This window comes from Gracilinanus agilis, chromosome 5 (assembly GCF_016433145.1).
Source record: "Gracilinanus agilis isolate LMUSP501 chromosome 5, AgileGrace, whole genome shotgun sequence".
NCBI classification, from domain to species: domain Eukaryota; kingdom Metazoa; phylum Chordata; class Mammalia; order Didelphimorphia; family Didelphidae; genus Gracilinanus; species Gracilinanus agilis.
The window spans coordinates 122185410-122200944 of NC_058134.1; the positions used below are offsets into that span (position 1 = coordinate 122185410).

The 15535-nt window shown below is 43.2% G+C and overlaps 1 protein-coding gene across 3 annotated transcripts in view; it reads left to right on the top strand.

Annotated features, from left to right (window-relative positions):
- Nucleotides 1-7030, top strand: part of UBE2H (ubiquitin conjugating enzyme E2 H) — a 144623-nt gene extending 137593 nt beyond the window's left edge. For all 3 annotated transcript variants that reach the window (XM_044677962.1, XM_044677964.1, XM_044677963.1), the window contains one exon: nucleotides 2517-7030. In XM_044677962.1, the coding sequence (XP_044533897.1) occupies nucleotides 2517-2641 (125 nt within the window). In that variant the 3' untranslated portion in view covers nucleotides 2642-7030. The remainder of the gene's footprint in view (nucleotides 1-2516) is intronic.
- Nucleotides 7031-15535: the final 8505 nt, after the last annotated feature.

A 15535-nucleotide genomic window follows, 5' to 3' on the forward strand; every position in this document is an offset into this window, starting at 1 on the left:
CCGATTCATCCTGTGTACACAGTTTGTACATGTTTGTACACAGTTGTTCCCATAGTGTCTTCCCTGTTACACCGAACTCTCCTTGAGGGGTTTTTTGGCCTCTCTGTATTCTCGATTCTTAACAGTGTCCAGCACATAGTAGGCACTTACTAAATGCCAATTGATTTTACCTCCACTGCTAAAAACAAAGGATTTTCAACTCTAGACAGAGTAGAGCAAAGATGTTGGGGGTAGAAAGTGAACTCACGCATTGGCTCCTCAAGTTAAATTGCTTTTACTAGTTTGAATGGCAGGAAGCTGGCTGTCTTACCTCCATTTCTGTACTGTTCTCTCTGCTTAATTTTCTAGCTCAGAATTTTTAGCTTCTGCCCTGTCCAGCTCAGGTGGCTCCTCCTCACACCCATAGCCTTTCCTAGTTCTCCCCAAATTGTTCTTCTTCTTTGCCTTCCTCACATTGTCTTTTACTTGTCTCTTTGTGTCCCGGTTGTAACCTGCAGTAGAATATAAGCTCCTTAAGGGCCTTAAATTTGTTTGTTTTGTCTTCTTAGTCCTAATGCAATGGCTTGAACATGGAGGGGACGCTTAATAGCTCATGAGTTATGTGTGCTTGAGTGTGCAGGCTTGCTCCCCCTGTCTTTCTCATCTCATCCCATCTCTTTCTCTGTAACAACTGAAGAGTATTAGAGAAGAACCAGGTAAGGGTTCAAGAAAGGGAATCATTGGGGAGACAGGGAGCAACAATGTAGAAGATATTTCCCCCTCCTCATTTTTGATCTAAATCTGAATTTAGAGAAATGAAACCATGTGAAGAGCCGTGGTGTCAGGTCACTGTCGGCACACTGGGAAAGCCTGGGGGGTGGGGGGTAGGAATGGGGGTGGGGTGTGTACAGAATAACAGGAGTGGCCCAGACCCTGACCTCACAGAGTTAGTCTTTTACTGAGGAATGGAGGTCTTGGTTGGAAAACTAATGGGGCCATTTCTGGACCTGTTTGAAGAGCTAGAGCAGTGATTCCCAAAGTGGGTGCCACCGCCCCCTGGTGGGTGCTGCAGTGATCCAGGGGGGCGGTGATGGAGGAGGTGCACTTATCTTTCCTATTAATTGCTATTAAATTTTTTTAAAAAATCAGTTTCTAGGGGGCTAAGTAATATTTTTTCATGAAAGGGGGCAGTAGGCCAAAAAAGTTTGGGAACCACTGGGCTAGAGGCTTCTTAATGCTCTTGCCATGTGCCTTCCTTACTTAGGTTTGGGACCTCAAGAGCTGATTCTTGTTGTCAGCTGTCTCTCTTCTGTAGTTGTGTAACTGATTCTCCTTTTATAATATCAGTTGCATTTTTTACCTGTTAATGGAACACCTTGTTTTCCCAAACCCACACTTTGTAGCCATAAGATCTTTTCTTATTGGGAATATCCTACATTGCAAAATCAAAGTGGAGGTCAAAATCAACCAGATGAGAGGCCTAGCCCTGGGAACCGAACTGAAAGGATTTCATTGTTATATCCTTTTTTTTTTTAAATTCAGTTCCAAATTTTCTCCTTTCCCCAGTCATTGGGAAGGCAAGCCCTATATTTCTTTAATAGTTGATTCTTCTTGGGGTAGATAGGTGGCTCGGTGGATTGAGAGCCAGACCTGGAGACAGGAAGTCCTGGATTCAGATGTGGCCTCAGACACTTCCTTGCTTGTGACCCTGGACAAGTCACTTAACCCCAATTGCCTAGCCCTTACTGTTTTTCTGCCTTGGAACTGATACTTAATATTGATTCTAAGACAGAAGGTAAGAGTTTTTTAAAGTAGCTAATTCTTCTCTTTAATCTTCTCTAGCTCCTCTCCTCATTTCTAGGAGCAACAAATAATGTAAAATATTGTGCTTGGGTGCCAAGTGAGCAGTACTCACCTACTGTTAAGCGCTGTAAGAGGCGTGGGGCAGTCTAGAAAGGCTTTCTATAAAAGGCCTTTTCGAGGAATAGGAGGTACAACAAATGGGCCGGCCCTCTAGGAAGGACAGCACCATAATAAGGAGATCTGTTCCTTTGGAAAGAATGATCACAGCAAATATTTATATGGTGCGCATTCTGTACCAGGCACTGAACTAAGTGCTTTACAATTATGGTGTCATTCGTGCTATTATCCCCATTTTACAGATCAGGAAACTGAGGCAAACAGAGGTTAAGTGATCTGCCCCAGGTCTGATAGCCCGTAAGTGTCTGAAGCAAGATTTGAACTTTGAGTCTTCCTGACTCCAGGCCTGTGCTCTCCCTCAAGAGAAGGGGCTGATGGAGAAGAGGCCCAAGGGACAAGGCTGGAGAGGTCATAAGCAGAGGTTGGACAGTGTCAGGTTCTCTGACAGTCTCCTTCCATCTCACAGCCTCTCACAGTCATTCATGTTGTCCTTGGCAGGCCTGTAAGTGCTCCAGGAGGCCGGCCAGGCCCGGGCCAGGGAGCACCACACTCCCGGGAGGCGTCTCGCTCGCTCAGCTGCTCGCTCACTGTGCCTCCTTCTCTTGTCCCCTTTGCAGAGTACATTCAGAAGTATGCAACAGAAGAGGCGCTGAAGGAACAGGAAGAGGGCACTGGGGACAGCTCGTCGGAGAGCTCCATGTCTGACTTCTCGGAAGACGAGGCCCAGGACATGGAGTTGTAGTAGAAAAAGCCACCTGCTTTTCAGAAAGACTATTATTTCCTAACCATGAGAAGCAGACTATAATATTCATATTTAAACAAAGCAATTTTTTTTATTACTAAACAAGGTTTTTATGAATAATAGCATTGATATATATATATTATATATCACCCTTTAGATCTTGATTTCTTGGTCATTTCTCAACCTGAGGTGCATAGCATATTCCCACATTCCATTTTGGTAGCAATATGCAGCCCGAATGCATGCATTCATAAGTCCATTTGGCCAAGTCAACTTGTACGCTACTGAGCCGGCCATGAAACAGCCGCTGTGATAGGTAGACGTGAGGACAAAAAATCCTGCTTCCTCTATTGGTGGTTCCAAAGAAACAAACCCAAGCGACCGACCCTCGGACATTAAGGTAGACTAGAGCTTTTTCAAGGTAAAGAGGAGAGACTCGGGGAGGGAGAAGGCCTGGGGTGAGCGCGCTTAGAGAGTAGCGGGGCTGCTCCTCCCCTCTAGTGTTGGCGCCCTGTGTGACGGGCAGTGACCGGGACCCAGGACAGGGAGCGAGCTAGCCATCTCTGGAGTATTGACGCTTAAAGAAAGGTTTTTTTTGACTTGGATTTTAAGTACTTTTTTATATGTGGATTCCTGCCCTTCAAGCTACAGGGCTCTGCAACCACGAGGGTATTTGCTTTGGGGACCTTTTCAAATCCTTTTTCTGGACATGACTCATTTTCTTGGTCTGGATTCTGAGCTCAGAGGGGGGAAAGGAGGGAAATGACAAGGCTAGTGCTTGGGTTCATTCAGAGCACATGCAAAATTAGACTCTACTTCTTTGCCAGTTTGAGACTGCTGCCCTTGACTGAGAGCTTTAAACTTGCTCTTTTGTGCTTGAACTGTGGTTAGACACATGATGCAAATTGTTCCTTCATCTACCAGGAGAGGAAGGGTCTCATCATCAATACAAGTCATTCTGCTGAGCATTAGTCCTGGGAAGACCTGGCCAATGGCCACGAATACTTTGGCACTCTCATTTCATTGTTGTCTCTTTTTTTCTTTTTTTCTTTTTTTTTCCTTTTTCCCCCCACCCCTTCTGCCACCCCTTGGCAGCGGCTTGGCAACCGTCTGCCCCTGGGAGGGGGAGAGAGGCTATTGCAGACCCCAACACACATTCAGAATTCTAAGAGAAGACAAATTTGAACAAATAAAGGTTATTCCACCCAAAGTGATTATACATGGGGAAAACAGGTGCAACTTTCTTCAGATATAGTTGAAGGACTCTTCTGAAGGGGGGAGGGAAAGGGAGTGGATGAAATATCTTCTCATGTAGTAGAACAGGTTTTGAAGGTGGATTTTTTTCCCCCTGTTAATGCTAAAAGGGAATTAGACACTTTAAAATGCCCACCAATCAGATGTAAACTCAGCTAGCTGCATGTCCAGAGGTTGCCTACGAAGTTCCTTTCAGATCTTAATGTTGCCTGCTGTATTTTAGGGAGTTTTGTGAAAGTTTTTAGACAGCCAGAAAAGTTTTGATTCTTTTTTTGATGCAACCAGTAAGGACAGCAGCAGAATTAGCCAATTTTGAGACACTTTAAAAACGAACGTTTTGAATGTCCCACAGGGTTCATTCAGTAGATTTTTAAAAAAAAAATTCTGAAATGCATTTTTAAAATTAGAAGTACTGTATTCCACAAGGTTTGAGTCAATGAGGTTGGAAGATATCCTAACTTTTTTTTTTAAATTCAAAAAGCACAATCAATCTCTTACTTTGAAAAATCTATATAAAGTACAACTTGCTTTAGCATGATTATTTTCCTAAATAAAAAGACATACAAAGAATTTATTTTACGTTAATTACGGGCATGACGCAAAAGGTTTTCTTTCCTTTTTATTTCCTTAAGATAAAAAAAGTGCAGTTACGTAGGGCTGTGGTTAGTTACCGTGCTGAAGTGATCTATCTAGCATTTGTGGCTTGTTGGAAGGGTAGTATTAACTATTTAACCTGTAATGGTGTACGTTAACTCTTATCTAGCACGTTGTATTCTCATTACTTTGGGGGAGGGAGGGTATCTCTGCTGGCACTGTCTAACATGCTTACCTGCTGAATTAGCAGTTTGCTTGTGCTATAACCTTTACTGTAGGTGCTATTTAGGGGTAGGCTTAAAGTGCTGGGGTGGTGATTTCAGTTAAAACAATAAATTGTATTTTTTCAATATTGTATAAACAATAGTGTTCTAATTACCTTAAATTCATTTCCAGGTAACTATTGTTTTTAATCTAGTTAATAACCAGGTTGCCAGTGCATAACCAGGTTTGGGGGCATGTGAACCAGTGTACATCTCGTCTCCATGACCAAGGCCCATTTCTTTAATTAAACAGACAAGCCAACAATTCCTTCTACTCTAAAGCACCAGCATCAGAGGTTTTTATAGTACAGGGTGCTCTCCTAAGTGAGACTCGTTCTGGAGACCGTAAGCCAATCTGAGCTTTGCTTCATTGTGTAGCGTGTGCGTGCCTGTGTGTGTGCGCTTGCGTGCGTGCGTGTGTGTGTCTGTGATTAGGGTTCTCTGTTAGCTTTCAGGGCCTCTTGCCATTTCTATTACAAACTGCATGGTGTCCTTTTAGCTGTACACATTTATCCTTTCTGAGGGGCTAGCTGTGGGTCTGTGCATGTTTTCTTGGCTCTGGATGGGATGTTTTCTCTGTATGTAGAAACTGGTTTTCTGCATGTCAGAAAAGATTGCCTGGTTAACATTTGTTATGCCCCGTCTTTGCCCCTTTACTATGATTGAGGGGAGTTGTAGTAGTAGTAACGAGGGCCATGGGGGGGCCCATGTCATAGAGGGCTCGCTGTATTCCAGGAGAGTCCAGGCACCCCCCAACCCCCATACAGATGGGAGAGTAAGCCAAAATAGATTTTGCTCTGTCTGTGGTCCAAACCTTATTGGGTCTCCCCCTCCTACTGCTGAGACCAGGAACCAAGTATCCCCAAGGAAGCCCGGACACATCTATTTAGGCAAATAGCAATGACAATTTGTTTTCCTTTATCAGACCAGGCAGTAGCTGTACTTTCTGAAATACTATCTTGTGGTTTTATAGCATTCTCTGCCCCTGTTCATATGACTGATCTTAAGCTCTGGCCAAATCCCAACAAGCAAGATAGTTTCGACCCAGCAGCATTTGATCCTCCATCCGCCGGCACTCAATGGATTCTTGAATACCGGAGCCTTGTTAGAAGCTAGTGAGTAGTGGTGGGTGACCTAGAAACAGGCACTTTGGCTCCCGTCCTTGAGTGTCCCCCCTGCTCCCCATGCCCCCACTTCAAGGTCACCGTACAGTTTTACCCTGGCGTCTCATCCCTTGCAGATGGATCATAACCAGAAGTTGCCATACCTCGCCAGGACCTAACAATCTTCTTTCCACTTCAAAAGAAGCTTTTCTAATTGCCAACAGGTCAATGTAAAGTCAGAGAAGTGTTTAACCTCTGAAAGGGAGTTTAATCTCAACAAACTCCATGAATCTCCCAGTTCTCTTTGGTCTGACATTTGAGTTGTATTAAGCCTCCTATTGTGATGACTGGAAAAAAATTGAAAGGAGGCATCCTCTGTTAATCCTGATGGGTGAGATTTCTAGCCACAGTTCAGGAATTGGCTTCTAACTCATCTAAAATTTGTCTGTGAGCCTTTTGAACCTCATGGACTCATCCAGTAAAAGTTTTTTTAAAAAATCACTCAGAAAAGTTAACAGGGTATGTGTGTGTGTGAGTGTGTGTGTGTGTGTGTGCGCGCACGCGTGTGCGTATATTTTTTAATCAGCACCCCCAAACCAATTCCCTGAAATCAACTTAGTTCAGATTTCTAGGAGGGCAGCAAGCATTTCCCTCGTCTTAACCCATGTTCATTTTCCCCTGGTCATGTGGAACGTTCACAGAGGATTCTGAAAGGCACTGGATTCCTCATTGGAGTCTGAGTCTTGTGGGTGTCTCAGGGGATGTGGAAATAATGAGCAGCTTTTAGCTAGGTGAGGATTCTCCACCGTCACTATATGCCACTCAAGGGGGCAGGGACCTACTTTTGGGTTTGCCTTAGTTAAGCAGGCCCTTTGGCAGATCTGTAGGCATCATGAGAAATGGCCGTTATTTACTGACTGTATTTGGTACATATTGTGTGATACTTGAAGAGATGAAAGGGGCTTCCAAAGCCCTTCATTGGAGTCTAAGATTTTTATCTTTTTTTTTTCTCCCCTTACCCTCCTTCCTACCACCTTTTTTTCTTGCATTGTGATGATGTAGTGGGCACATCTGTCAACAGGACGAATGCCTCTTCTCTAAGACTATAACCTCTCAAATAGTTGTGTATAATGAAAGAACTGTAAACTTTTTTAAATAAAATGTATATACCTTGGCATTTGGCTGGACCTTGATCAATAAGCTCAGCTGATAAGCCTCTATATCTTCTCTTAGGAACTGGACTCTCAAAGGCCAGCCTCCTAATTCTGTACCAAGATTGTCGACCTCAGAGCACAAATTGTTAATTCTGGGGGATGAGTCTGAGGCTGATGAGTAGTTTGGTCTGGCATTATGTGTGGTTACAGTATAAGCCTTTAGCACTCGGTTCAAAAAAGAGCTAGATCATTTTTCCACTAGACCTTTTCTAAAGTAGAGTGGCCTGACCCACATGCCAAATTTGGTTCAGCTGGGCAATTTGCCCATTTCTTGGTTTTAGACCTTACGGAAAAGGTGAATCCTCCCAACCTCGCTGCAGTTCTGGCTCCTAAGAGTGTCAGTGAGTGCTCAACCAGAAAATGGCCCCAAGGACAGGTGAGAGGCCACTTCTTGTATACAGGATTTAGGAGAATGGATTATTTGAATCCAAAGAGTCTTTCTTCCTTAACCAAATTGTCCCAGTATTTCTGGTTACCTTTCTTTAGACCTCAGGCATTTGCCATCAGTCAACACTAGATGGTACTGTGAACTATATTTAGTATCTAAACAAACATCTGGTTTGGATGGTTTCTTTGGACAGCAAAACCACTACACTGCCTCCTTCCCACGTGCCAAAATTCCCAACCAACCTCCTCCACTCTTTCCCTTCTTTCTCTTCTCTTTTCACTTCTTATTCCTGACCTCATCTAAACCCTGATCATTTTGCCATCTTTGGTGGTTCCTCCCCCCCCCCCTTTTTTTTTTTTATTTTTTATTTTTTTGTAAGCCACTGAACAGCCTGCATTCTCCTGGAAACTCCCACTGCTACTGTGGCCTTCCCTCACAGCCTAAGGGAGGGGAGGAGAGCATTCCTTGTATACCTCCAAGTCTTGTATAGTTACAAGCATTAAACACCTACCCTGTGCCAGGCTGGGTACTAAGCGATGGAAATATAAGGAAAGGCAAAAAGCAGCCCCTGCAGTCCATGAATTCGCAGTCTAACAGGATAGACCTCATATAAGCAACAATGTACAAACAATTGAGGATAAATACTGGAGATCATCTCTAAGGGAAGGCACTAAAATGAAGGACCATGAAAGGTTTCTTGCAGAAAAGTGGGGCTTTGAGGCTTGGAAGAAGCTGGGAGGTGATGAGACTTGAGGACCAATCCTGGGGGAATACCTGGAGTCAGAGTTGTTATGTGTGAGTGACAGTAAGGAGGCCAGGCCAGCATCAGGTGGATTGAAGTTCCTGGATCTGAAACAAGGCCCTTTGGATGAATAATTATTGTGTTTATGAAAAAGGCACCCTTACAAAACTGTCAGATCAAAGTTTCAGAATCCAGACTTTGGTGTTTAGACTACAAAATCTGGATGCTTTTTCATTTGAAAAGGTCATTAAAGATGGATGCACAGGAACCAACATAAGCTTATTAGGCTTTTAGATGTAAAACCAGAAGGAAACTTAGAGATCACAGAATTTAAAAAAAAAAAATAAATTTTTTTTTTTTTTTTAAGAAATTAGATGACTGGATCCTAGAATCAGGAAGCCTCATCTTCCTGAGTTCAAATCTGGCCTCAGACACTTCCTAGCTTTGTGACCATGGGCAAGTCGCTGTTGGTCTCAGTTTTCTCATCTGTAAAATGAGCTGGAGAAGAAATTAGCAAACCATTCCATTATCTCTGCTAAGAAAACTCTAAATGGGATCAAGAAGAGTCAGATAACTGAATGACAAAGCTGAGACCCAAAAGTATTAAATGACTTGCTCAGTCACACAGGTAGTGAGGGCATTAAGTAGAGCCCGAATCTGAATTTGGGTCCCAGGAGATTTTTGCTGCACTACACATTCCATTGTTGGAGGCAGCAGCCTTGTTTAGATTTCCCTTGTGTGTAGCCCTTGTGTCATCAACCAGGTTGAAATAAGTTTTGGTGATTTTAAAATAATTATTAATGATGTACGGGTCCCCTATACCTCTGGTCTCAGCAGTCCACACTCATCTCTGCAATTACCTGGGTGCCATCTGTCCCTTTTGAGATGTGGATGACTCAATGGATAGAGAACCAGGCCTGGAGTCAGGAAGGCCCGAGTTCCGGAGACCAGTCTCACTAACCGTAATCGTGAGCAAGATATGTAACCTCTGCCTCAGTTTCCTCAACTATAAAATAGAAGTAAATAGCACCTACTTCCCAAGGTTGTGAGGATCAAATGCAATATTTGTAAAGTACTTAGCCTAGTCCTAGGCATCTAATTGGTGATTAACAAACACTCCCTTCCTTCCTCCCTTCGTCTTTCCCTCCTTCCTCCCTTCCTCCTCTCCTCTAATACACAGAAAAACCAGAAACCATGCTTTAATTTTTATTCATTCATTCATTCATTTTTTTTTAAGCCCTTACGTTCTGTCTTGGAATCAATACTGTGTTTTGATTGCAAGGCAGAAGAGTGGTAAGGGTGGGCAATGGGGGTCAAGTGACTTGCCCAGGGTCACACAGCTGGGAAGTGTCTGAAGCCAGATTTGAACCTAGGACCTCCCTTCTCTAGGCCTGGCTCTCAATCCACTGAGCTACCCAGCTGCCCCCCCCATGCTTTAATTTTGAGAAGTGAATGCTGTGTTGTCTCCCTACTGGCAACCAGGCAAAAACCTGTCTTTTCTGATTCATAATGGCATTTAAAAAGGAAAGCCACTGTCTTTTCTGAGTTCTTGGCTTTTAATTAGCCTTCCACTTCCTTATTTTTGAAAGCAAGAGTTGGACTCGGGGTATAAAAACCCTGTGTCTACAAAGCTCTAGTTCCATGGCCTTTAGATGCCAGTCTGGGGCCTCTGGGGATGACTGCCTGGCTCATGCCACACCCCAGGGCCTATGCTTTGGCCCTCAGATGTAATGAACATCTTGATGCTTAACTAACTAAGACAGGATTACAGTGAGCCAAGTACCCTTGCCTTGTACATCCTGAGAGGCATCCTGGCTGCCTTGTGGAAATGCCACTGACTCGCATGCTCCCCTGCCCGTGTTGTTGAGAGGTGAGGAATAGAAGGGTTTTTCTTTCTTCTTTGGGCCAAGGAGCTCACATTCATGTGCTCCATCATCTTTAAGCAAATGGAAAGCTGCAACTTTCCCTTCTTGATCTCAGGACCATAGTGATGCTGTGTAGGCTCCCCGGAGTAAATGCCACGTTTTCCATCTCACTGGGCTGTCCCTGAGGATGGGATCTCCGACCTCACTGGGGGTCCATCTGGCTGCAGATGGGAAGCCAGAAAAGACCTTCCGAGAGACTGGCCTCCCACACAGTTCTAGCGTGGACATGCCTGTGAGATGGACGGCACAGGCTTGATTCCTCTCTTTTTCATCCCGTCTCCCAGCTGGCAGATGCTCCCATCTCTCTTCACCCTGGAGGGCACAGAAACCAGCTTTGGGAGTCTCTCCCAGGAGGACAAAAGCAGCCACTTCCCAGACCTCTCTGCTTGGGAGGCCTACATGAAGGTCATGCCTCTGCGCTCTACTCTTTGCAGGCTGGTCCTATATTGTCAAAGGCTAGCACACCAGGCCTGGAGAGTCAGGAGGACCTGGGTTCAAATGTGGGCTCACATACAGTATTGATTCTAAGACAGAAGATATAGGTTTGGAAAAAACAAAACAAACCCTTCCATCTTGGAATGGATACTAGATATTGATTCCAAGGCTGAAGAGCAATAAGGATTAGGCAGGATCACATAGCTAGGATGTATCTGAGGTCAGATTTGAACCCAGGATCTCTTATTTCTAGGCCTGGTTTTCCATTCACTGAGTCCCCTAGACTTCTTGAAAAATTCAAACCACAAGAATAGGGATTTTTTTTTTAAATTCCAAAGCTTTTGGGGATCAGTGTGCATTTTCTCCTTATCCACTGTAGGATATCAATACTATTTTTTTATTTGATAATCAGTAAGTGCTTGCTATGTGTCAGGCACTGGTAGGGATACAAAAAAGCAAAAAAAAAAAAAAAAGTTCCCTGCCCTCAAGATGCCTCCAATCTAATTGGGGAAATAACAGGAAAAGAAACATCCTGGCTGTACAAAGCCTGCAAGTTGGAATCAGATTCCAAACGAGGCTTTTATGAAAAATACCGAGTGAGCCACTCTATGAAATGGGTACTTCAAGCATGGTTAGCACCATTTTCTAGATGAGGCTCCTGAAAAGAAAAGGTCTGGGGTCCTTGAGAAAATGTGGCTGAATGCAGACAATTATAGCATAACTGCACAATATAATGATATAATAAAACAACGTAACAAAGTACAATATAGCAATAACTATAACATGATAAAACAATATAAAAGTGGCACAATATAACAACATGATATAAAACAATATAACAGTACAACATAACAGCACAATATAACAACATGGTAATAAAACAATGTAATATAGCACAATATTATACATAATAAAACTAACATAACTACAATATAGCATACAGCACAATATAACATGATATAATAAAACAATATAACAGTATAATATAACAACATGATAGAAAACAGTACAATATAACATGATACAAAACTAACAGCACAATATAGCAACATGATATAATAAAACAATGTAACAATATAAAGTGATAATGATATAACTATAATGTAATAAAACATGTTATAAGCATAATAAAATAACAATACAATATATTATAACATAGCTATCGTTTATGTAGTAAAATACATTCTCTCCTGCACACTTCACAGCCTCCCTGTGAGGTAGGTTCTGTAGGACTTGTCATCCCCATTTAATTAAAAAGACCAGATCTTCCGAAGTTAAGCTGTGTGTGATCTCAAAGCTTGCAAGTTGGAATCAGATTCCAAACGAGGCCTTCCTCGATTTCAAGTCTGCTTCCATTTTGTAGATTTAGACATTCCAGTCCATTTTGTAGGGGAGATTTCTGCCTATAAAAGATTTGGGGACCTGGGACATGGTGAGGACATCACCGAGGGCTGGCTGCCCGCCATACCATTGCCCTCTGGGTCTCTTCTTCTAGCTACTACCCTGATGCTGATGATGCCCACTGTGGCCACCAGGTGGCTCAGCTGCCTCTGCTCCTTGGATTTACCAGTTCTGGTCTCTTCTTAGTAGAGGCTTACCATTGGGGAGAAAGAACAAGAGACAGCGGGAATAGAGTGAAGGGTGAGTGCTGGGGAGCCCAGGAAAGAAGGCCCTGACCTACTCTGCACATGTCACACACTGAAAGGTTGGGGGTTTTGCAGACTCCATCCTGTAAACTTCTAAGTTGGGCAAAGCAAATGGAGCTTGCCCCACTAGAGAAGTTGAATTCAATTCAATCCTACATGTGTCTATCATTTTTAAATCCTAATTAGAATCAATACCAAGTGTATTTCAAGGCAGAAGAGTGGTAAGGGGTGAGGCAATTGGGGTTGTGACTTGCTCAGGGTCACACACCTAGGAAACATCTGAGATCAGATTTGAACTCCTTTGAACAGATCTGAACCTCCTGTCTCCAGGCCTGATGCTCTACCCACTGAACCACTTGGCTGTCCCTAATTCAATGTATTTATGAAGCATCTACTGTGTGCCAGACACAAAAACAAATATAAAACAGGGCCTGGGGTGGGAGGGCACAGGAAGTGGACAACATCAACACAGATAAGTCCATTCAAAATAATAAAAATAATTCTGATATAGGGCATCACTGACAACTGGGGAAATTAGGAAAGTCTTCTCGTAGGAGTTGGCACTTGAACGTTGAAAGGGGCTATGAATTCAAAAGATCAGAGGGAGGAGGGAGAGTATTCTAGGATGGCCCATGCAAAAGACAGTATCAGGAGTCTGGACAGACGCCCCAAAGTGAAGAAGCCTGTGACATTTCATCAACAAATGCTAAATGGCAACTACATGTATGATCTTGTGCTAATGGGATAATCTTGTGTTAATTGTGTAAATTTTGTGTTAAGTGACACAGTGGGTATAGCACTGGGTCTGGAGTCAAGAAAACCTGAGTTCAAATTTAGTCACGGATACATAATTAGCTGTGTGACCTTGGGCAAGTTACCCTCTATTTGTCTCAGTTGCCCCAAATCTAAAGTGGGGATAATAATAGCACCTAACTCCTTGAGTTCATGTTAGAATCAAATGGGAATACTTGTATAAGCACTTAGCACAGTGCCTGACACATGGCAGTTGCTCAATAAATGCGTGTTCCCTTTCTCTAATGCCAACAGGGGACACAAATATAATAGGTGAGGAAGACTGTGCTTGGAGCATGTACAGAAATTCCCTGCCTGGGGATACTCATTCCATAAGGTAGGCACAAAGACCCGTTGCCTGCTTCTACTATGAGCAAGCGGGAATGTTAGGAAGCTGGTTTTGTCCAGAGAAAGTATTCTAATTAGCTTTCCACAGGGAAGAACCCATGACCTTGGATTTGCTCTGAAGGAACTGACACGTCTTTTCTCTCACTTTCTTCCTTTCTCACCCAATCCAAGCAGGACTGCTTTGAGAAGCTGGGTGGGAGAAGAGCTGGTTTCCCCCTACCAGCCCTCAAGTATCCGTGAACATCAGGTGGCTCTGTCGCTTTCTTCTTTTGTGTTTATTCTTTCCTGCTCTTAGGTAAATGATTATTCTAAGACAAAAATGCCTCTGTGACCACATGAGTCATGTCTGGAGGCCCTACTGGCTGAGCTCCCCAAAACATGGATAAGTAACCACAGGAACTGGAAAGTGAATAAGCAGCAACCTTCAGATGGACATGCCTAGGAGGCAGCTGTGTGGATATTTGCCATGTCTGGAGAGATTTCAAAGGAAGGGAACTGAACTCCTTAGCCAACAGAAGCCAGAAGATATCCTGGGGTCTTCCCCTTCTGCAGCACCAAACAGAAGGGGCAGAGAGGAGTTCCTCTTCTCTAACTCCCATGTGACCCAGACCTTCAACTCTTCTCCAGTTGATTATTATATTTCCTGTCACCAGTGTGTATCCACTTTGGCCTACCTTCCACAACACTGCTATTGCTTCACTGACATAAACTTATCCTTCTGTAATCTCCCAGATATACTCCAACAGTTCAGATTATGATTCTGTACTTCTGTGGCTCTCCATTGCCAGCCAAATAAAATGTAAGCTTCTGAAAGTGTCATTCAATAACTTCTACATTGCAACCTTCAGCCTTATTTTATGCTACTCCTCTTCACTCACTTCATGTCGTGGGAAAAATAAACTATCTTTGTGGGCTTAGTGGATTGAGAGATGGGAGGTCCTGGGTTCAAATATGGCCTTGGACATAACTGTGTGACCCTGGGCAAGCCACTTAGCCCCCATTGCCCTAACCCTTACTGGTCTTCTGCCTTGAAACCAATACACAGGACTGATGCTAAGATAGAAGGTAAGAGTTTTTTAAAAAAATCTTTTATCCTCTATGACTTTGCACATGATATGAACCCATGCCTGCTTTGAACATGGTATGAACCCATGCCTGGCATCAACTCTTCTACAGAGCCTTCCCCGATGCCTCCAGATTAGTGGTTCTCAAAATTTTGGTCTCAGGATCCCTTTAGACTCTTAAAAATTGCTGAAGACCCCTCAAAAGACCTTTTGTTTGCGTGATATTTTCCATATTTAGAAATTAAAACACCATAGTATTTTGATGAAAATAGTCTTGGCCTGGGGACAGCTGGGTAGCTCAGTGGATTGAGAGCCAGGCCTAGAGACGGGAGGTCCTAGGTTCAAATCTGGCCTCAGACACTTCTCAGCTGTGTGACCCTGGGCAAGTCACTTGACCCCCATTGCCCACCCTTACCACTCTTCTGCCTATGAGCCAATACACAGAAGTTAAGGGTTTAAAAAAAAAAAAAAAGAAAATAGTCTTGACCTCAAAGACTCCCTGAAAGGGTCTCTGGGAGCCCCATGCATCTTTGAACCACACTTGGAGAATCACTGCTCCAGATTTCCTCCTATTTCTCACAGCACTTTGCCTGGACTCTCCTTTGCACTATGATGCTTTTTCTTCTTTCAGTACATCTTCTGGCAATTGAAATTCTTTGATGGTAGAACCTTTGCTGGTTCTCAGAACCTAGCATATTTTCTTGCACTTGGTAAGTGGTGAATAAATGTTTAATTGGGGAGCAGCTAGATGGCTCAGTGGTTTGAGAGCCATCCCTAAAGGCAGGAAGTCCTGGGTTCAAATGTAGTCTCATATACTTCCTACATATGTGACCCTGGGCAAATCATTTAACCCCAATTGTCCAGGCCTGACCACCCTTCTGCCTTAGAATGGATACTTAGTACTTAGTATCCGTTCTAAGACAGAAGTTAAGGGTTTTTAAGTAAATACATGTTTTTTGTACAACTCAGTGGAACTGCTTGTTGGCTCTGGGAGGGGCACAGAAGAGGGGAAGGAAAGAAAATGAATCCTGTAAACATGGAAAAATATTTAATAAATAAGAAATAAATAAAATCATTTAGAAAGTGAAAACTAAATACATGTTTAATTGAATTGGGTGACATCTTG